The sequence below is a fragment of the Henckelia pumila genome, chromosome 3, assembly GCF_033568475.1.
Source record: "Henckelia pumila isolate YLH828 chromosome 3, ASM3356847v2, whole genome shotgun sequence".
In the NCBI taxonomy this organism is placed as follows: Eukaryota; Viridiplantae; Streptophyta; class Magnoliopsida; order Lamiales; family Gesneriaceae; genus Henckelia; species Henckelia pumila.
The window spans coordinates 137625727-137650197 of NC_133122.1; the positions used below are offsets into that span (position 1 = coordinate 137625727).

A 24471-nucleotide genomic window follows, 5' to 3' on the forward strand; every position below is an offset into this window, starting at 1 on the left:
GATCCTTAAGCTTTTGTGGCATTTTTTTTTAAAGCACGGCACTGCATTCTTCAGTCAAATTCACAACTTCATTCTCTAGCAGCCTCCTCTTCTTGGACATCACCTCCTTTATGAACTTCGCATAATTTGGCATTTGCTCCAAGGCATCCGCAAAGGGGATGTTAATATGAATCTTCTTAAAAATCTCCAAGAATTTGGAGAACTGCTCATCTAAAGCTTTCTTCTTGAACCTCTGCGGGTAGGGGATTTGAGGCTTATACATCGGTTTCTCTTCAAGTTCAGGCTTCTTCTCTTCGACCGCTTCCTCAACTGCAAGTTTTTCAGAAATCTTGCTCTCAAGTTGGCCTTCTTCATTATCCACTTGCTTCTCACTCCTCAACATGATAGCATTGCACTGCTCCTTGGGATTTAACTCAGTGTTGCTCAGAAACTGGCTTCTGTTATTATCCTTCAGTGCGTTCGCCAACTGCCCAATGCTAGTCTCCATAGATTGCAATACAACACCCATGTTGGCCATGTGCGTCTCCAAGCTATCCAGGTGAGTCTCAGTCCTCGCCATTCTTTTACCAGATTTCTGCACAAAAGTACTAACCACATCTTACAAAGAAGGCTTACCCTCATCCTTGTTTTTATTGAACCCCGGAGGAGGATTCAACACATTTTTATTGTTAGCATACAAAAATTTTTCATGATTACGCAAACTAGGGTGATAAGTATTAGGTACAAGATTACCTCGATAGCCTCTATAACCTCTCTGATTGATGTGCTGGGCTTGTTCATTTTAGTGAGATTCATCCACCGCACCCGGAACACCTGCTGGTTCTGCAACACTCACTTTATTCAAAGCAGCTACATGTGTAGTCAGTGTAGATAATTGAGCAGTAATAGATGTGAGAGGATCCACTGCATACACTCCAACTGGTTTCTTGACTCCCATATGCTCAGATGGTCATTGGAAACTGTTGATCGTCATCTGCTCCAACATATCATAGGCATGTACATGGTCCTTAGCAAAAATGGTGCCTCCAGCAGCAGAATCCACAGACATCCTTGTAGGCGCATTCAGTCCATTGTAAAACACTCGATCTGCTCCCAATCTGCAAAATTGTGGTTAGGACAACATCTTAACAATTATTTATACCTTTCCCACGCCTCGCAGAGCTATTCAGAATCCATCTGCCTGAATGTGCTGATCTCAATCTTTAGTTGGGTGGATTTGACAGGTGGAAAATATTTCGCAAGAAATTTTCTGCCATCCCCTCCCAAGTAGTAATTCTCCCTAGCGGCAGTGACTGCAACCAACTCCTTGCTTGATCCCTGAGAGAAAAAGGAAACAAGCGTAAACATATAATATCCTCAGACACACCATTAATTTTTACCGTATCGGTTATCTCCAAGAAAGTGCGTAGGTGTAGGTGAGGATCAGCAGTGGCGCTCCCATTAAATTGGTTCTGTGAACCATGTTGATCAAGGCCGGCTTCAGTTCAAAATTGTTGGTGTTAATGGTCCCTCGAGCGATTCCAGAATAGTGAGCCTGGATCGTCGGCCGGAAGTAATCTCTAATTGGAACCAAGGGAGATTGATTCACATTCTCTTCAGCCATGTTATTGATTTCTTCTCTTCTAGCTCTCCTAAAAGCACGTGCAGTTCGCTCGATCTCCAGATCAAACATTAAATAATTCGCACTTTGAGATCGTCGCATGAACTGCAATTAAAAATAATAGGAAATCAATTAGTAACTTAAAATAAAATAAATAAAACTCTAAATTAAAATCTAGAATAATTGGTAACAAGACTAAAAAATAATCAAAATTTACTCCCCGGCAACGGCGCCAAAAAACTTTTTGTGAAAAATACTCGCAAGTGTACGAGTGTCAAGTTTTAATATAGTGATAAAATCAATTATATATCCCACAGAGAGTAAAATGAAAATATCTAGTACTTGTAATTAAAATAGTCCTAATTTTATTTAGAAAATTAATGATCAGAAGGTTTGCAATAAAATAAAATAATCAGGATGTTTTTGATAGCACGCACACTACTTTCAGAAATAATCAATCAGAGAAAAATGGTCTAGAGGTTTAGATTTCACCTGGTTTCAACAACAATCAATCCTAATTAATTAATATTCATGAATTTCAATGAATTAATAGCCAAGAACACTTAAGTGTATTATTCCCTCTCCCGAGTGCCGAATAAACTATATCAACTACAATTCAATTCCAATATCCCTATTAAGAATCTACTTGTAGTGATCAATTCAAAACAATGTTCTTTTTAAAAGCTCTGTTAAAATTATACACTCTCCCGAGTTATATAAATAATTAACTGTGTATTTTCTATTGGTCCTATTCAAAATCTCCTCTCCCGAGTGCCAGATTTCAAATAAATATTACAAATCAATTATTGATCAGATAATTGAAAAGACAATCAATTCTAGAAACACAATTAATCTAGAAGAAATTCAATTCAATAAAATTAAAAATTCATGAAAGTGTCTATACCAGGTTCCATCCGACCTCTAGACTCTAAAAAATTAGTTCATACTCCAATTTAAATAAACACAAAACATGTTTATAAATCCAGACATAAATGCTGAAATAAATAAATAAAAGATAAGAATCAAATTCATCGTCGACGCCGTGTCCGGTCTATCGATCTCCGTCTTCGTTCTTCAGTTAAAGCTCCAGATTCTCCAGAAAAGTCACCACGATCAATTCCTGATTTTCTCTGATATGTCTGTGATTGTGTGTTGTGCGGCTCCCTCTTGTCTGATAAGAAATTCCTTTTTTATATCATGCACAAAAGCCCACTCAAAAGCCCAAGAAAAATACTTGCCCGTAATAATTAAAACTCTAAGATTGCGACCGGGGCGGGCGCGCAAGATTTCAGAGCGGGCGCGCATAACCCTCTGTCTTGAAATTCACATCTTCAGTTCCTAGCGCGATAGCTCTTCCTCAAAGAATCTTTAGCGCTAAAAGTTGCTCTGACAATAAGCCCACTAAGAAAAGCCCATTATCATTTCTCTTCTTTCTTTTCTTTCCTTCTCTTCTTTCTTCTTTTCTTTTCCTTCAATTTTCTTTTCTCCATTTTATTCTATTCTCTTCTCAACGTCTTATTTTTCTTCTCTTTTCCAAATAAATTCAATAATCTTCTACAACCACAAAAATAACAAAACACCCACATAAATCTGCTCGAAACCAATAATTAACAATTAAAATCATATATAAATTAAGTGTATAAAATACACTTATCACACAACTCCACTACGACCTCCGGACGCCTCGCCAAAACAATCCCCAAGCAAAAGAAGATTGGAAACCACCCTAATTGACAAAGAAATGAGAGGAATTTTTGGTGAATTGGAAAGTGTAAATGAGACTCAGATGCCCTATTTATAGATGCAGATCGGGCACTCTGAACTCCGATCGGACGTTTTGATCTCCGCATGCATGCCACGCTCCGAACTACCACGATTGGAAGCCCCGATCTTACCTTCGGAAGCTCCGATCCCATGCATGCAGCTATGTGTTTGAACATCAACGACAAGTCACAAGTGGGCATGGCCTAACTCGATCGGACGCTTCGATCTTGTTTGGATATTCCAAACTCTCCATAGCTTCCAAACTACTTCACATCTTCCGATCGCTTCGGACCATCCGATCCATCAAGGACTTGATTTCGGACCATCCGAACTGTTCGAGACCAATTTAAGCCCATTAACCATTTTTGACATTCTGGATCTAATTTCTCGGTCCTTTTGATAATATTAAAATCTCTTAATCATGTTTTACTAATTAATCTTGTAAAATAGAACTGGGCTACTACATTGACCCCCAATTTTCTGCACACTATCAACCATAAAACACCCTGCAAAGCCCAATTTAACCTTCAACCACCTACATTGATCCTCTCTCTTCCTGGTTTCAGATAAAACAAGAGGTCGGGTAGCTTTTCGACAACTAGGCGCCTGAGTTCCCGTAATGCTCGTTGGTTCCCAAGACCCCCGAACATTCCAAACTATGATATTCATTGAGATCGGAGAGGTTGCACTGCAACTACTACAACTTAAATTTTAATTCACCCAAGTGTAGGTTGTCTGCAAGTAATATACTCGTGAGTACGAGATCGATCCACGGAGAGGATGCTGTAAGTTTAATTTTAGCAATGATATATTATAAATGAAAATATTATTATAAAAATTCAAATTCACAAATTATAAAATTGTCAAGGCTTTCATTGTTGGTTTATTTAAGATTGCTTAACAAAAATAAATAAAAAAAACTAAAATAAGAATAAACATAAAAGAACAATGAAATATTTAAACAAATATATCATATAATGTAGTTCCCACTATATTAATATCATATTAACCGATATTTAATACATGTTACCCATAATATATATATAGATGCATAAATATAAACATAAAAGAACAATTAAATATTTAAACAAATATATCATATAATATAGTTCCCACTATATTAATATCAGATGAAACGATAATTAATATATGGTACCCATAATATATATATATAAGTGCATAAATATAAATTGACATAAAATTAAATGTTAGATCAAATCACCATATTTCATTTAGAACAACCGGCAGAGCCACGCTATCGTCTAAATAAAATATATGAATTTTGTTTTATGTTAGATGCGAGAAAGTAAATGTTAGTTGCGAGAAAGTAAATGTTAGATGCGATAAAGTAAATGTTAGTTGCGGTAAAGTAAATGTTAGATGCGAGAAAGTAAATGTTAGTTGCAGAAAAGTAAATGTTAGATCAAATCACAATATATTATTTAGAACAACCGGCAGAGCCACGCTATTGTCTAAATAATATATATGACTTTATTATAAATTGATACATATATTTATAGTATATAATTATTGTAATATTTATTGTATCATATTAGACAACAAATCAAGGTAATCACATTCAAGGTACCAAGTATTTGATGTAAATAGATAACAAAAAATCATCCAAATTATACCTACAAATAAAGATCAATTAGTAAAAATAAAAATAGAAAAGGAAAGAATATACAAAATATAAACAATCTTACTTGACCAACAATGAAACCTTTTCACCTTGAAATAAAAGGATTTAGTTTTCCATGAACATAAGACTCAAGAGTAAGGATAAAGAAATTTCATACTTAAACTTGGAGAAATATGCACACTCAAACTCTTATTCTTACACACACAATATTTATTTTACAAGTGAGAAATTTCTCTACACTTTTGCACATCTCAAAGCTTATACAACACATCTATTTATAGGCCAAATGAGAGAAAGAGTCCAAGACTCATTAAATGTGGAATAGTAAAGTTGGTGGGTGCTTGTCTCCTTGAATGTCAATACATTGACCCAACATTAATTGGCTTGTTTGATGCCTTAGATTTCCGATTTGGCTTTTGCACAAAACATATAACACGTAGCCCTTTGTCTATAGATGTGTTTTGACACATCATTCACCCCTTTTGGATAAAATGTGAAATACTTATGATATTTTTACTCCAACCTGGTCGCAGTAAAAGTAAATATGTCTCATTTTGATGTTTGATTATTTTGATCATCTTAATGAAGTTTTTGGAATTTCTTGTCTTCTACAAAGTTGAAGATGCCTCTTTTGTGATTCTACAGGATTTGAGATTACTCCAATATGACCTCTGTAGCTTGAGTAATTTATTTTTACCAAACCTGCGTAAACCGTAAAATACAACATTTTTAGTAAAATATTTAAATATAAACACATAACACTAAAATAATACAACTTCATAATTTTAATGAAACTTTAATTTTAAAACACAACTTTTAACATATAAATAATTACAAATTTTAAGTTTCATCACACCCCCAAACCGGCAAATTACTAGTCCCTTAGTAATAAAATATCATAAAATCACAAGTTAGATTTTTATTCCTTATTATATATATTCAAATTTGCAAACATAATTTTAAAACACACTTGTAATGAGATCATATGTTTATTTATAAATCTTGTTATCAACTAATACATTAATATATAATTGGATGGGTTATACATAAATATTTCACACATTATCAAAATATTAAATATATATAAGTTTTTTTATATAAATATTTTCTAAAAACTTTGAGAATAATATAATTAAAATGATAATAGAAATCTTTTTCATAACATGTATAATATCAGTAATATTAATGTAAAAGTCTCAACTCCATATTCTCTCGGGTTAATGTATTTCATATATAGTCATTTTTCACTCATGGAGTTGAAAGAAAATTATACACTCATTGAAAATGGTTAAATGTAAAGCAGACAATCAAATAACCTAATATCGAAAAAACATAGGATAATTTACAAAGAATAAACCCACTTTATTTTTCTTTTTTTTTTATTTTCTTTTTTTTTTCATGCACTTGGCTGCGAAGTTGTTTTTACATGACCAAATACCTCCAATAAACTTTGAATATGTAACACATTTTTTTCCTTTTTTTTTCAAAGTTTATTTATTTATTTATGAGCTAAATCTATTAAGAATTTACCATGAGAATTATAGTAGTGATATTAATACTCTACATCATTACAATCAAACTTCAAACAACTTTGCAGCCAATTTTGTATGCACATATTTTTTTCTATATAATTTTTTTTTAAAATGGGTTTAATCTAGTAATTAACCATTTCTTAATAATAAATAAAAGCTTATAATTTCTCATTTCTCACCTCTCACTCACAAAATTTATGTGAGTATATATTGCACTTTTACAAATTAATTCCTTCCATTATACATGTTATTATTCATTCAATCACTATCACTTTAACCATATACTCATAAAAGTTTTAGAAAATATGTTATTTTAAAACACACAAATATATAATTATTTATAACTTATATCCCATCAATTATATATTTTATATTAAATTGATATAAAGAAGTATAAATAAACATATATATAAAAAGACTTCATTTTCTTAGTAGTTTGCAATTTAAATATATACAGAATATTAAAATCTAATCTATTGTGATAATATGATAATAAAAACTAATGCGTCTCAGGAGTTTTTGACTCCCTACTCTGCCATTGAAAAAGAAAATAAATATTATTATAACAAAGTTTTTTAAATTTTTTTTTTTAAAAAAAATAAACTCACCCCCAAACCTGAATATGACATTAATACGAATAAAGAGTGAATGATGAAAGAGATATCACCTGGGTTTATTAAAGATGAGGAACAACACAAACCATTTTGCGACATGTTGAATCAATGATCCAGTTTTCTTTTCTTTGCATAAGTGCTTTTTCTTAATCCTGATATATTTGGAACAAGTAAGAATTTTGGAACTTCGCCACCTAATCGAACCTTGGCTTCAATTATAATACGAATATCCTCCGGAATTCCTTTTTGCATAAGAATTCTCAAAATTTCACGCCTGCATTCATAAATCATTCTTCGAACCTTTTTAGGAAGAGAAGAAGTGAAAACTTTTCCATGTTCTTTGATACCTTCTTCCATTTTGAAAATAAAAAAATATTTTTTTTTAATTTTTTGGATCAGTTATTGTGGGAAACCAATTTAACCGACTGTAAGAGCCACGGAGTACCGTTATCCGCCACTTAACCGGGAAGTGAACTAATTTTTGCAAAAATAAAATGAAAATATTAATAACAATTAAGTTGGATCATATAAAGGCATAAAATCTTCATCAAGAATTTCATCTTCTATAAATGGTTTAATTCTTTGCCCATTAACTTTAAAAACATTATTATTTTTAGGATTTTCAACATCAACAACACCATGAGAATAGATAGATTTAACAATAAATGGTTCAAACTATCGCGATCTAAGTTTTCTTAAAAATAAATGCAAGCAAGAATTATAAAGTAAAACTTTTTGTCCGATTTCAAAAGATTTTCTCGTAATATTTTTATCGTAAAAGACTTTTGTTTTATCTTTATAAATCTTTGCATTTTTAGCTGTTTTTTTTTTACAACAATTGATCTATACATACCTCAAAATGAAAAAATTTAATGACACTACTTACCTTATTGTCAGATATGCATCGTCGAAAAATTTGATAAGGATAATACTTAAACAAATAAGGATCATCCCAATAAATTTTTTTTACCTCTTTCAAGAATTTGTTTTTATCTTGTGAACTCTAATGAGAAGGCATTTTATTTGTCACAAGAAAATTTACAATATTAGCAAACCAAGACATAGTAGTAGCATAAAATAGTTTATCATCTGGAAAATTTTCATTTATTGGTATTTCATTTTGAGATGATTCAGAAATTATTTTTGATAAATGATCGGCTACTACATTTTTTTTTTCTTCAAGTTGATTGTTTTCTTCAAATAATTTTGATTCAAAAATATTTTTCGAATCAAAATTTTCCACTAAACAAACATCAGATTGTTGATTTAAGTTTTCTTCTTGTATACATTCTTCCATGATAGTTTCTATTGCATTATCATTTTCATCTTCAGTAATACATGGTTGTTTACTTAAATTGAACACATTAAGTTCTAAAATCATATTTACAAAAGATAATTTCATTATTATATTTCGACATTTAATTAAAGCATTTGAAGTTGCTAGAAATGGACGTCCCAATATTACTGGAATTTTATTATGCACTTCTATTTGTTGTGTATCCAAGACAATAAAATCCACATGATATATGAATTTATCGACTTGAACTAACACATCTTCTACGATACCTCTAGGTATTTTGATTGACATATCACTAGTAGAATTTCGGCCTTTTACTTCGGTTATTATCTGAAGTAATAAGCAGATAATTACCAAAGTAGATGCACGTGAAGTAAAAGGATATTTTTTACTTCGCATTAAAACCGAAGTAATAAGTCGATAATTACCGAAGTCTTTGTCCGGTCCAAATAATCCAAACCGTTTCGAAATTCGACCACTACCGAAGTAAAAACACGTGTATTACTTCATCAATTTCGTAAAATAACGAAGTAATTGATCCTCTATTACTTCACATATTATAAAATTATCGAAGTAAAATAGATGTACGACTTCATTATTTTTTAATTGTGGTGAAGTAAAAGGTGTCATTTTACTTCTTCTATTTTTCGAATATTGAAGTAATTTATTATATATGACTGCGACAAAATTTCAATTTACCGAAGTAATTGCTATGAATAACTTCACTAATTTTGAAATTTGACGAAGTAAATGTTTTCTTCTACTTCGCCACAAATTACATTATTCGAAGTGTTTTTGTTATGTTAATTCACCATTCTATCTATAATATAAAAGTAATAAGAAACAATACCACAATATCTAAAACAAAAAATAATTAATTAGATTCATAAAATCATTGATTCAAAAAACGACGAATATCCACAAATCCATGAGTAGAACCCAAAAATGTATTCACAAAAACAAAAAATGTATACACAAATATATCCAATAAAGAAGTCATCCTATATCTCACATCATAATCCTAGGCAGGACTCCCTTCCTTTCAGTAGTATCAGTAGAATGCTTCAACTGAGCAACTCTGGGATATTAGGCAGTGGCCTTGGACAGTCCCCTTGATTGTCACTGCATCAAAATCCATAAAACTAAAGATACAAGCCAATAAAGTAGATAAATTAGTTAACATAAATCTGATCTGGATTTTATATGCCCATACTTCATCTGATGATCGTATTATCATAAAAATATGAAAGAAAGCAACATAGATAAATATCAACTCTAACAGAATGGCAACATAAAATGATCATAAACATCTCGTACTTTAGTCATAGGAGTCTGACCTTCTAAGTAGCATAGAGCAACATGCCACTAGTTGGTAATTTGAACCCATCCCAGAACTTACCAAAGCATGACAGCTGATGCAAGTGACAGCTTCAGAAAGCTGAAGAGGGACTTAAAATCCGATGAAAAGAATCTAGTCCATGATTCTGGAAACAAACTGCATACTATATAACCAATTTGCGCCAACACCACGAGCTACCAAGATTCATTCTCGTGAAAGCGGCACCAAGAAAGCCCATCCCAAGTTTTGTCACGAACATCCAATTCAAAATAACGTGAAATACAACACAACTAACGAAATTACACTCATGGAAACTTTTGAAGAGGGAATTCAATGCATAAGAAAATAATTGAGGAATCACCCGAAGAGATTATTTTCCAGAAAGTTTTGAGATATTTTTATCTTGTCGAAGTAGCTTTAGAATTGGCGATGTAAAAATTTATAAAGGTGAAGGAAATAAGGCAGACACAACTGTTATAATGCATGAACTTTTATGTTATATTCCAAGTGTATCATACTGTTCTGCACCAACGGCCTGCCCAAATAATGTTCCAAGGGAACTTCCCATTCCTAGCTAAAATAAATAAATTATCAGAATGTCCAACAATCAATTCCAAAATTTCATTGAGTATTGATTTACACCAACAAGATTTTTGCATTTCTTTGAAAAACAAAGACCGTCATTTAAACATATGATTGTTCAAAGTTGACTTATAAGCATTTCCAAAGAAATCCATATAAATTATAATATACTATACTCTCGTCAAAGGACAAAAACAGATCCCAAGATTCTAATTTATTGGCAATAAAATGTCTACTAGTGAGCAATAAAATAAAATAAAACCTTCGTCCTAAATAAATAAAATACAAGAAAACAGGTGGCAAATTAAAAAAAATTAAGGAAAAGAATTAAGTGCTCACTGAAACTCGAAAACCAAGTTTGGAGGTGGCGTCTCGCTGATGCTCTAATATTCAAGAAACACGCTTTGGCTGCTAAAAACATCATACTCTGTTTTGCTGCAACAACAAATCATCAGTTATTGCAGTTTACCATAAGAAACAAACATGCGAACATTGAAATGAATTGTGATACACATTTATAGAAATAAAAATAAACTCGCATAGCCATGAATATTCAAATATTGGGATTCCGAATGCAGGCATTGGGTATCGATTTTCGACGGCGGTGGAATGTCGACCACATCTTTGAAGAAACATGGATTATTTTCCAGTATTATCAGCCTAATTCATTGCAGGTTACTCCTTAATTTAAAGAGATAATGCTTCTTGAAACATCAGTTAAATAAACATGAAACAAACATATTATTTATAATTGATGTCAAACTCAAAATTGAATAATTATAATGACGTACTTTCTCCAGAACAAGGAACTTTGTATGATTTCTTGCATCATTTGGATGAGCTAGCACGAAATAACACCCTCCTGGAAACATAAATTAACACGAGAGAAAGGAATTCCAAATCTAATACAAAAAACAAAAAAAATTATTCATTTATATTATGACCTAACACACCCACGTAAAACCAAATCTAAATTTCAAGCAGGTATTAAAACTACTTCATTTACCTTCTCAATACTAGACTTTGTGGACTGTCGAAATCGCCCCATCAAACTTTTATTTGGATGATACATCTTGTCTGGCGGCTTCGAGGGCTCAACAAATGGAGTTTTTAGAGGCGACCCTTTTGCGGATGTTGGATAATTGCCATTTTTCATGGCCGATGGCAATTGAGCTTAAAAATTTTGAGTAATTAACCAAATTTTGATAACTCTTGATTCCTTCGTACAAGAAACTACATCATCTCACTACCATTTTATTTTACTATGTATTATATCAAAATTGATAAAATAGCGAGAATAATTAACCACAAAGAGTACATAACCAAATCGAGGATTAGAATTCTTACATGGATTAATTGCGAGAATGGGAGGCCCTAGACCATGCGAAACTGATCGATGATGAAGGCGTACATGAAGTTTGAGAGAATGGGGATCCAGAAAGAGAAAGCCCTAACCTAATCGAGAGAATCGAGCTCGAGAGAACTGGGATATCGATTAAAAACAAAAAATAAATCGGTTCAACATTTTACTTCAGCAGTTAGAAATAAAAAATCTAATTATGCACATTTTCACTTCGTCCAATACAAATTCCGAAGTATAATGTCAAATAAAAATTTAAGTGAAGCCCATGTTTTTTAATTGATGAAGTCTAAATTATTCTTTTACTTCGTTAGTTTTATAACCGAAGTATATAAATATGTATTACTTCGCCAATAGTCATCGCCGAAGTAAAAATTGGCGAAGTAATAAGCATAAATTCTACTAGTGTATCGGCTAGTAAAAGAGTGACAAATGTAGGTTTTAAATCTCCCAACTTAAGTTTTTCATAAACTGAATAAGGAAGTAAATTCACACTTGCTCCCAAATCTAACAAAACTTTTTTAATTTTATTTTTTTCCAGTAATTCATGAAATTGTTGGAGAGCCAGGATCTTTATATTTCAAAGTAGAATTATTTTGAATAATAGAACTTACTTGTTCAGTTAAGGATGATTTCTTCTTTACATGCAATTATCTTTTCACAGTACATAAATCTTTTAAAAACTTTGCATAAGAAGGTCCTTGTTTAATAGCATCTAATAATGGAATATTTATTTTTACTTGTTTAGAAACTTCATAAATATCAGAATAATTTTTTTGTTTTTTATTGCTTACTAATGTATGAGGAAAAGAAACAGGTTTATTTGACTCACATATTACTTCAGATAATTTATCATCAACTTTATTAATCTTAGGACTCAAACATCATCTTTCTCAAAAGTATCAGGATTTGAATCCTTACTCTTTGAGTTTAATTGATCTTTGTTTTCATCACTATATGGATCATTAACTATTTTACCACTTCTAAGAGTAATAACAGCTTTTACTTGATCAAAATTATCTTGATCTTGATTTTTAGGATTAGGTTGTGGTTGAGATGGAAATTTTCCTTTTTCATGAATATTAAGTGCAGATGCAAATTTTGCAAGAGTTTCTTTCAAATCATTCATAGATTGAATGTTTTGAATATTGATAGACTCTTGCTTTTGAATGTATGCATGAATATCATCTTCAAAATGTTTTCTTGGAGGTGGGATATAAGGAGCATAACCTTGTTGATTTTGGTTATTTTGAAAAGGTTGTTGTGAAGGTTGTGCATTATTATCGTTCTTCCAACAAAAATTAGGATGATTTCTCCAACCAGGATTATATGTTTGTGAAAAAGGATCTAATGCTGGTTTTTTAAAATTGTTAACATAATTGGCTTGTTCATGGAGACATTCTTTAAATAAAGGCAAAGTAGGACAATTTTTTGTAAGATGGTCATTTGTATCACATATATGACAAACAATTTCTTGAACACTTTTTAATTGATCATTCCTTTTCATTTCTAATGACTCAATTTTTCTTGTTAAAGATGCAAGTTTGGCTTGAATATCTACATCATCTTTCAGATGGTAAATACCAACCCCATTTGTTGAATTATTGGTTTTACTTGGTGGTTCAATTGAGTCTATATTATCCCAATTTTGAGCATTTTCTGCTAATGACTCCAAATATTCCATAGCTTCATTTGGGTTTTTATCTTCAAAAGTTTCATTACACATGAATTCTATCATTTGTCTATCTTTAGGTATTAAACCTTCATAAACACTACAAGAAAAATGCACAAACACAACCCCTAAAAGACAACGCTTTTAGTGAAAAGTGTTGTAATTTTTTGAAAGACAACGCTTTTTACTAAAAGCGTTGTCGTTATATGTTTTTTATTTAAGAAAGACAACGCTTTATTTACAAAGCGTTGTGGAATAGCATTTTTTTGGGGTCAAAGACAACGCTTTTAAAAGCGTTGTCTATTAGCGTTTTTTTTTCATGTATAACAACCCTTTTTAAATAGTGTTGTAGAAAATGTATTATTTTTATTTAAAATAAATCATTAAATAAATCATATTAACCAGATCCGATCCCCAAATCAAAAGCTTCTCGATTCCTTCTCTTCTCGCGTCTGATCCCTAGCCTTTCTCCTTTTCTCTCTTTCAATTGAAAATCCCATGTCAATTTTTGCTCGATTCTTAGACGAATTTTGAAGTGATCTCCGACAAGCCTTCTCCAGGAGCTCTAAATTTGCAATCGATTTCATCGGCTTATTTTATTTCTTGAGGGAACAACCTCCAAGCGTCGCGAAGCCACGGCGAAGGCGACTTTACCGCCACGGCTATGGCCTGCTAATCCCAGCTTCTTCAAGTCTGGATTCACCTGGGGTGGGAGGAAATGGACTAATTTCCTTCCAACTTGGGTTTATATGCGTATACCCACACGGGACTCACCTCCAAGAGTCGCAAATCCTACGCAAGTGCTGGCAAGAATTTGGTGAGTAGAATGCCTTCTATCTGTTTGAGAATTTTACTCTTGTCGCATTTTCATGGTTTCCTCAAAGTATGCGGAAGCCTGTGTTTTTAATTTTTTTCATTTCCACTTTTCTGTTCTTTTATGGAATCTTTTAAGGATCTCTGGCATTATTTTTTCAGGTCGATCTTTAATTGCCAATAGGAAGGGGAAACTCAAGCTGTGCAGAGGAAAATGATTCCAACGACATAGATTTGAGGCCTCGCAGTATTCTCTAGATTTTTTTGATTCCCTTCCTGCCAATTTCGTGGTAAATGTGAATGGATTAGAAAGCCATGCCATAGCAGAGTAGCGACAGAGTTTGGAAAGTACTCCACTTCTTGGTTAGGTTGGTGATTTACATAAGGATTTGTACTTGTGATGTTGTGTAGTAAATGTAATTACTGGAGTTCTTCATCTGAATGATGCATGAATATCTTGTGATTTATGAGCTGTGAAATAACTTGTTTTCTTTCAGTTTTAATCTTCACCAATTGGGATGATATTATGAATAATAATATGATCGTATAACCTTTCAGATTGGTTAATATACTTCATCTTTGGTATGAGTGTATTACATATTGGCATATCCCAAGTTATGATCAGATATGATTGAACTTGCATTTTACGATGCTAAGTTATTTTGGGGATTAGTCTATGCTACCCTATGTTTCACAAGCTATTGAACTTGTTAAAACATGTCTATGTCTTGTATAATTTATGTTTAGAACTCATAAATCCGATAGAAAAGTGGTTGTCCTAAGATATAGGTGTTGAAATTGATAAAACTTTGATTTTCATTGTCAAGAAAAATCACTTTTTACTTGATGTTATATGAGAGGTCCTAATGATTTTATCGCACTTTGATCGGCTTGAATTTGGGAGAAGCTCGATCAGTGTGCATACTGCTCCAGATTTTATGGCTTTCAACTAAGATTTTTTCGAAGTTTCCAACACTTGAAGCAGCACTTGCAGAGCACAAGGACTTGTTGTTGTACAGTTCTCGTCCGATAAAATCTCTTAACAGTGACTTGAAAAAGTCAACCCCTGATCCTGTACTACATAATTCCATTCATATTCAGCTCTTCCCAGCTTCTGAAACGTCGAAATCACGCAGAATCTTGCTTCCTCGCTGCCCATTTGAAGCATGATCGCCATAGATTTCATGCATTTGGGTTTCGTTAGAAGCTGGGGAATTCTTTCATCTTCTTCCGACAACAGAACTGATGAAGAACGCCAAAAGCCTCTTCACAATCTCTAAACGACACGAAATCCAAATTATCGACTAAAATCTGCACAATAATCTTCACAAGAACATCAACTCCTACCGATCTCTCTTGAAATCCTCCTTCACCTGATCCTATCTCATTTCAACGACATACCTTAGTTTCCTCAAATAAGTCACCTTAAATAAATTATTTAAATTGAAAACATAAATGTGACTTCTTTTTGGAATTTTTCAATCTGACTTATCACTTTAACTGTTGATTCTTTTTCTTTATGATGTCCACTCATTTATATCCATGATTTTCTGTATGAATTCTTGTCTCAAAACCATATTCTTTTTCTGCAGAAAAATCATATTTATACATCAGGAGCTTCATGTACTAATATTGCCGTAATCAGAGGAGCTCAACGTGCTAAAAAACCAGAGCTGCTCACTGTCATATTGCCGCAGAATTTGAAAAAGCAACCCCCAGAAAGTCAAGAGTTACTGAATCTGCATTTTCTTTGGTAAGAATTGAGGATTGATTGTCATTGAAATTATCAAAACCACAAGGTTTGCTGTAGCTCAAGTTTCATATACATTTTTGTTTAAAATATATGTTCCCACTATGCAAAATATCAATCTACTGCTCTAAGATGCCTTCATATGTCTCAGATTCTTCACCCTTTCATGAGTTTATGTGCATAGAAAGATGGTCTAGGAAAACTTGTACAACAGATGATAATGATGCAATGATTTATGGATTTCCAGGTACAAAATGTGATTAAAAATCAAATTTATGGTCATAAAAATCAAAGTTCTTGACTCATTTTCTTCTCCTGGAACCTGGTCAAGAGGTAGTACTCCTTCCACCATTACCTCCATGTCCTCCATCTATGAATTTCCATATAAGTAATTAGGAAAACAGTATTTGACCATTATGTCATAAATTTGATACTTGATGACTGTATGAAACAAGACTTGGATAATGTATGATTCAATTTTAAGTACTCTCTAAGAAATGGCTACAGCCTACATGAAAATAAAACAAACTACTGTTAAAGAAGATAAAAATGCATGTAGAGTTCGATACAAAAATGTACTTTATACTGTTTTTTATATGGTCAACAAACATTGTGTAGCCGTGACAGCCCGAGGGGGTAGTAGGTAGATTCTCAAACCAGAGAACACAATTTCTTCAAAAATTCAAAATGCACTGATAAAAATTAATAATCAAAGGAATTATAAAACAGGACAGCTTCTTTTTAGCCCCAATTGAAGTTAAAACTGTAAAATAGAACCTAAAAAAAAGGACAGTATCCCACATTTACTACCACACTCACAAACATGGTAAGCAAAGAAAATGACTATCCCCATTATGCATATCAAAAGTAAAAGAGAAAATAAGAGAAGAGAATGACAAATATGCTCAAATGCTACTGTCCTCGCATCATTTTTATCTTCTAAGTAATTACCACAAAATAAAACATAACATTCCAATAACGCGAATAGTGAAGAGGATTTAAGCAGCCACTGAATGGTGATTACAACTGAGAACGGGTAAAATAACGAATTTTATGGACTAGTACATCAGTTATCCAGCAACAAACTCATAAGCATCTGTTATCCAGCAAATTTCAATATGGAGATTAAAATTTTAAGGAGCATCATTAGAAATCAATTAGAAATTCTGTTTAGACATTTTATTTCTTCCAATATTTGGCGATTCTGTAGCCAACTCTATGAACTGCTTTATCTTGTTGCTGACCATTAAGCTGACTATTAAAATTATTTTTTAATTCTTTATTTTGTAGTTTAAATGTGGATGCTTATTTATTTTCTGGTTCATGCTGACATGATAAAAACCGTAGAATATATTATGCCTGAACATGCAAGGCAACTGTTTTAAATTGGCATAACAGCCTTTTTGTTTTTTTTTTGGTGATGATCTTTGAGTTATACCTCATTTTTCTCACCAAATTACTACCAACTCCAGCTGATGGCTATTCTAGTTAATGTTTGGCTAACCTATGTAATTATTTGTTTTCTATTTAAATGAATATGCTGCTCAATTGGTGAAACAGAAGATGGATTATTTGTTTTGCATTCCCTGAAATTGCCAATGATATGTATAAAAATCAGAATCAGAAAATACTAAAGCTCTTTAAGAAGTTCCCTGAAATTGCCAATGATGTGCTTTGCGTCCCCTGAAATTGACAAAGAATGGATGCCAAAGTCTTGGTTATCATCAGCTTGAAAATATACATATTAACATTATATCTTTTATTCTCTATAGTGTTACTTACTAAAAGAATGGACAAAGAATGGATGTCAAAGTCTCGGTTATCAAGGGAATATGAGCATGGAGTAGAGTATTTCTTGAAATTTGCAATAAAAAATGCCGAGGATCGGGAAGCAATATCTTGTCCATGTACAAAATGTGGTAATCTGAAGAAGAAAAAGGTAGAGACTATAAGGGCACACATGTATTCTAATTGTATAGATTTGACATATCATACTTGGATATGGCATGGTGAAAGGTCTGCGATGAAGAACTCAAATAATGATCGTGATCAAGAAAGGGAAGATGTACCAACGTTTGACGCCGAGGAACCAATAGATATGGTACATGCTGCATTTGATAGTTATGCTGAGAATCCAGCCACATTCAAAAATCTACTTGAAGATGCTGAGAAACCTTTATATCCTGGATGCAGTAAATTTACAAGGTTATCTGCAGTTGTAAAATTATTCAACTTGAAAGCCAAATATAGTTGGAGTGACAAAAGTTGCACCGACCTACTCAATTTGTTAGGAGAAATGCTTCCAGATGACAACGAATTGCCTTTATCTTTCTACGATGCAAAGAAAAGCTTGTGTGCATTAGGGATTACTTATGAGAAAATCCATGCTTGCCCTAATGATTGCATCTTATACCGGAAGGAGTATGAGGATATGAACAGTTGTCCTACTTGTGGGATGTCAAGGTGGAAGATGGGCCAAAAAGATACGATAAAGGAAGGAGTTCCTGCAAAGGTTCTATGGTACTTCCCTCCAATTCCGAGATTTGTACGAATGTTTCGGAATAAGGAGTTTTCCAAGGAGCTGACTTGGCATGCTGATAAAAGACTTAATGACGGATACTTACGCCATCCAGCTGATGCACCTTCTTGGAAATTAGTAGATCACAAGTGGCCAAATTTTGCTGCTGATTCAAGAAATCTTAGATTGGCCATTTCAGCTGACGGGATCAATCCCCATGGTATGATGAGTTCTACATATAGTTGTTGGCCAGTTTTAATGATCACTTACAATCTTCCCCCGTGGTTGTGTATGAAGAGAAAATTTATGATGCTCACAATGTTGATTTCTGGTCCCAAACAACCAGGAAATGATATCGATGTTTACTTAGCACCTCTAATCGATGACTTGAAATTCCTATGGGATACAGGTGTTGAAGCATATGATGCATATAGACAAGAAACCTTCTCGCTCAGAGCTGTCTTGCTGTGGACCATCAATGACTTTCCTGCATATGGAAACATGTCAGGATGTATTGTGAAAGGATATCACGCATGTCCAATTTGTGGTGAAGAAACATATTCAACAAGGTTGAAACATAGCAGGAAAATGTCGTACACAGGCCATAGAAGGTTTCTACCTGCAAATCATCCTTATCGAAGGCAAAGAAAGGCATTTAATGGGTACCAAGAGTTCAACCCTGCACCCAAACCATTGAGTGGCGATGAAGTGTTAAAAAAATTCGATGGAATTCATTGTCATTGGGGAAAAATGAGAAAGAAGATTCAGTCCACGAAAGATGATGTAAAACCATCCTTCAAAAAGAAATCAATTTTCTTTGAACTTGAGTATTGGAAACATCTATATGTTAGACATGTTCTTGATGTGATGCATATAGAAAAGAACGTCTGTGAAAGTCTTCTCGGTACGTTGCTTGACATTCCGGGAAAAACAAAGGATGGAATTGCAGCTAGATTAGACCTTGCTGAAATGAATTTGAGGACAGATTTGGCTCCAGTGATGGGGGAGAAGAAATCTTTTCTGCCAGCAGCATGTTATACACTTACAAAAGATGAGAAAAGAAAGATTTTGAATTCTTTGTGTGGAATGCAATTACCTACATGTTACTCATCCAACGTTAAAAACTTTGTTTCGATGAAGGACTTGAAACTTGTTGGCCTTAAGTCACACGACTACCACACTTTAATGCAGCAATTACTTCCAGTGGCCATACGTGGTGTCTTGCCCAAACATGTCAGAGACTCTATCACTCGTTTGTGCTTCTTCTTCAATGAGCTATGTAATAAAGTGATGGATCCCTCAAAGTTGGATGAGCTGCAGAGAGAGATTGTGATCATATTGTGTTTACTTGAAAAGTATTTTCCACCTTCGTTTTTTGACATAATGATTCATTTAACAGTTCATCTTGTGCGAGAGGTGAAATTATGTGGCCCAGTTTGGTATAGGTACATGTATCCCTTTGAAAGATACATGAAGATTTTGAAAGGTTATGTGCGAAATCGCAATAGACCGGAAGGTTGCATGGCTGAATGTTATATTGCTGAAGAGGCGGTTGAATTTTGCTCAGACTATCTTGGTAGTTTTCACACAATTGGGATCCCTACAAGTCATCGACAAATAGAACTTACTAAACCTTTGTCGGCTGTAATTGTGCAATCCATTGCTGAGGATGAGTTGCAACAAGCACATCGTTATGTATTGGAAAATGATGTTGACACTGATCGCTATATTGAGTAATTTCTTCCACTTACTAATATGTTCATTAAGTTTTCTTAAATCTACATGTTTGCTTACTCGTAATAATAATTTGAATAGGGAACACATGGCATATTTGAATGCAAGATTTCCACAAAGGGCTAAGTCCAAGAGGTGGTTACAGGATGAGCATAACCGAACGTTTAGTACCTGGTTGTTTGATCGTGTGAGTTCATTTATTATCACAATTGGCGTACATTTATTATCATGACTGTGCATAAATAATAAGTTATCACATAAATAATATAGGTTGCACGTGTTGATGATCATTCCACTTATCAAGTATCCGAAAGATTAAAGTGGATGGCGCGTGGACCTTCCAAGAAAGTATTAAAGTACTCTAGTTATTTGATTGATGGGGTTAGTTATGCTACAAGAGAGCGTGATGATATGCGAGTTGTTCAAAACTCCGGAGTCAGCTTAGTTGCAAAGACAATGCAAGTTTCTAGTGCAAAGGATAAACATCCTATCGTGTCAGATATGGTTTTTTATGGAGTAATACAAGAAATATGGGTGGTTGATTACCACAAATTTCAAATTTCGATGTTTAAATGTAATTGGGTGGAGAATAGTAATGGTATCAAGGTAGATGATCTTGGATTCACGTTGGTCAACCTCCATAGAATTGGATACAAATCTGATTCATTTATTTTAGCGAGCCAAGCGAAGCAAGTTTTTTACATTGAAGCTCCTGAAGATCCTTTATGGAGTGTTGTACTTGCGACTCCAAGTAGGGAGTACTTTGAATACACAAAGGGTGAAGAGTTGGAAGAAACTGCAATGCATTATCAGTCTTCTAGCAGAGGGTTAGCACCAATGGATGTTGATGTTGCAGATGACAATGAACCATGCATTCGTGAAGACTGTGATGGGATTTGGGTTGAAAATAATTAAGTACTTAAGTTTTGAGATGAGTTTGTAAAAAATTTACATTGAGATGTTATTTACGCTTTGAAGATGCTTGTTTGACATTGTTAGTTATGATCAGATATTTTTTGACATTCAGTAATCGAACAATGGCAAATTAGTAGTTCTTGGATATTGAGAGTACTTCTATCTTACATGAATTGTTCTTATTTTTTGTTGTTGCCTATATTTCTTTCTTATTTCTAGACAATGCATTTATTTGTGATTACATAATGCATAAAAGTTTACAGGAAAGAGTTTGACAACTAGCGAATACTTATCAGTGCTTGTATTTGCTGTAGGTTTTGGCTTCTGAAAAGCTGTTGGAGAACAAATATAAAGCTGCCCAACGAAGCAAAGCAGTTCCTGATTAGCGTCTGCTGTTTCAAAGTTTTTTCTGCTTTTTTGGGGCTAAATCTGGTTTGAACTAGCGAATACTTATCAGTGCTTGTATTTCTATATATTTTAATTGATTTAACGGTTTAATTCATCTTTAATTTCTGTCCACTGTCTTTGATTTGAAAACAGGCCATCGACAAAGTTCCTTTACTCCCAGGTTTTCTTGAGCTCGTAGGGATAGTGTATTCATCTGTGAGTATCTTTATTTTTGTGAATGGCTTATCTCTGTAGTTTATATCAGTAATGTTGCATACTCGTTGGTTTTCCCTAAATTAATGTAATTTTGGTTTTTTTCTTTTAATGTGGATATCCATATATCCTTCGGGACAAGCCCTTAGATGATTGTCAAGGCCCCACAGTAATACTTTGTATATTGATATGATGTTATATTTAACATGTGTTATCTAATGTTGTATTTCAGAAGTCTGGTTCTTACTGGTGGCGGAGATCGTCTGGTTCTTACTGGTGGCGGAGATCGTCGCTAGTTGTGGTCGCATTCAGAAAAATTGCATTGTTAGGAACAATTTTCTTTCAATATTGCAGCACCATCTTTGTGGAGATAGCTAGCGTTAAATGCTTGTTGATACCTTGCAATTTCAATATGTTGCAGCACAATGACTTTATACTTTTTTATGAGAATATTTTGCCACAGATTTGCAATTTCATGTATTTTAATAGTGTTATTTATATAGAAATTTAAATTTAAAAAACGTTTTTTATTGGTAGCGCGCACAATGATTTTTTAAGCAACATCTGCCAAGCACAACGCTTTTTTACACGGAGAAAGCGTTGTCGTAGCTTCAAACCACAACGCTTTATCTGCGTTGTGATTTTTACAAACAACAACGCTTTTGCAGCGTTGTCTTTTATACAATCTACAACGCTTTTTAAGCGTTGTAGATTGTATAAAAGACAACGCTTTAAAAGCATTGTTGTTTGTAGAAATCACAACGCATATAAAGCATTGTGGATTGAAGCTACTACAACGCTTCCTCAGTGTACTAAAGCGTTGTAATATCAAAGTAACACAACGCTTTTAATAGATACGACAACGCTTTTTAAGCGTTGTCGTATCCAAATACCACAACGCTTTTTAAGCGTTGTGGTTTTCGGGTGTTTTCCGAAAACCACAACGCTTTTTCCGCGTTGTCTTTGAGCGTGGTCTTTTACAACACTGGCTACGACAACGCTTTTTTGGGGTCATTAACAACGCGGAAAAAGCGTTGTCGTAGGCCATTTTTCTTGTAGTGAAAAGTGAGAAACTATCCTTCATATTTCAAAACCATGATGTGGGCATGTATTAAGTAACTCTTTATATCTATCACAACATTGATAAAATGTTTCCCCTTGTTTTTGAGAAAACGTTGTAATTTGTCTTTTAAAAGAGTTTGTTCTATGGGAAGGGAAAAACTTTTTTAGAAATTGTTGTTGAATTTATTCCCATGATGTTATTGAACTTGATCTCAAATTTTGTAACCATGTTTTAGCTTTATCTTTTAAAGAAAAAGGGAAACACTTTAATCGAACAATATCCATGCTACAATTTTGATCATTATAAGTGTTGCAAACCTCCTCAAATTCTCTTAAATGCAAATATGGATTTTCAGAATCTAGGCCATGAAAATTTGGTAAAAGTTGAATGATTTGAGGTTTAAAATTGAAATTAGACGCATCAGGAGGAAAAACTAAACAAGATGGTGTGCTAGTTCTTATTGGATTCATATGGTGCCTAAGTGTTCTTGGTTGTTCATGTTCTTGATTATTATTATTATCATCTTGATTATTAGAATTATCCTCCATGTTTAAAAGATTTTCAAATACTCGAACAAGTCTACCACTTTGTTTACGACTCCAAACAATCATACAATTAAAAACAACATACTATTTACATAAATAACAAAAATTAAACTTAATTTATACCTCCCCGGCAACGGCGCCAAAAACTTTCTACAACTTAAATTGTAATGCACCCAATTGTAGGTTGTCTGCAAGTAATATACTCGTGAGTACGAGATCGATCCACGGAGAGGATGCTGTAAGTTTAATTTTAGCAATGATATATTATAGATGGAAATATTATTATAAAAATTCAAATTCACAAATTATAAAATTGTTAAGGCTTCAAAGGTTCATTGTTGGTTTATTTAAGATTACTTAACAAAAATAAATAAAAGAAACTAAAATAAGAATAAACATAAAAGAACAATGAAATATTTAAACAAATATATCATATAATATAGTTCTCACTATATTAATATCAGATTAACCGATATTTAATACATGGTACCCATAATATATATATATAGATGCATAAATATAAACATAAAAGAACAATTAAATATTTAAACAAATATATCATATAATATAGTTCCCACTATATTAATATCAGATTAACCGATGATTAATATATGATACCCATAATATATATATAAGTGCATAAATATAAATTGACATAAAATTAAATGTTAGATCAAATCATCATATTTCATTTAGAACAACCAGCAGAGCCACGCTATCGTCTAAATAAAATATATGACTTTTGTTTTATGTTAGATGCGAGAAAGTAAATATTAGTTGCGAGAAAGTAAATGTTAGATGCGAGAAAGTAAATGTTAATTGCGGAAAAATAAATGTTAGATGCGAGAAAGTAAATGTTAGTTGCGGAAAAGTAAATGTTAGATCAAATCACAATATATTATTTAGAACAACCGGCAGAGCCACGCTATAATTGTCTAAATAATATATATGACTTTATTTTAAATTGATACATATATTTATAGTATATAATTATTGTAGTATTTATTGTATCATATTAGAAAACAAATCAAGGTAACCACATTCAAGGTACCAAGTATTTGATGTAAATAGATAACAATAAATCATCCAAATTATACCTACAAATAAAGATCAATTAGTAAAAATAAATAG

The 24471-nt window shown here is 32.9% G+C and overlaps 1 protein-coding gene and 1 non-coding gene across 2 annotated transcripts; both read left to right on the top strand.

Annotated features, from left to right (window-relative positions):
- The first annotated feature begins 17754 nt into the window (after nucleotides 1–17754).
- On the top strand, nucleotides 17755–20220 carry LOC140889584 (uncharacterized). Its single transcript, XM_073297299.1, has one exon. The coding sequence runs from the start codon at nucleotides 17755–17757 to the stop codon at nucleotides 20218–20220; it is 2466 nt and encodes an 821-aa protein (XP_073153400.1).
- A 2602-nt stretch (nucleotides 20221–22822) lies between these two features.
- Nucleotides 22823–22933, top strand: LOC140894217 (small nucleolar RNA R71). The gene has a single exon (XR_012153761.1). It is a non-coding gene; the product is annotated as a small nucleolar RNA R71 (small nucleolar RNA).
- Nucleotides 22934–24471: the final 1538 nt, after the last annotated feature.

What these genes read in the sequence shown, in the direction of transcription:
- LOC140889584 (XM_073297299.1), top strand. Translation starts at nt 17,755, where the DNA reads ATGGACAAAGAATGGATGTCAAAGTCTCGGTTATCAAGGGAATATGAG.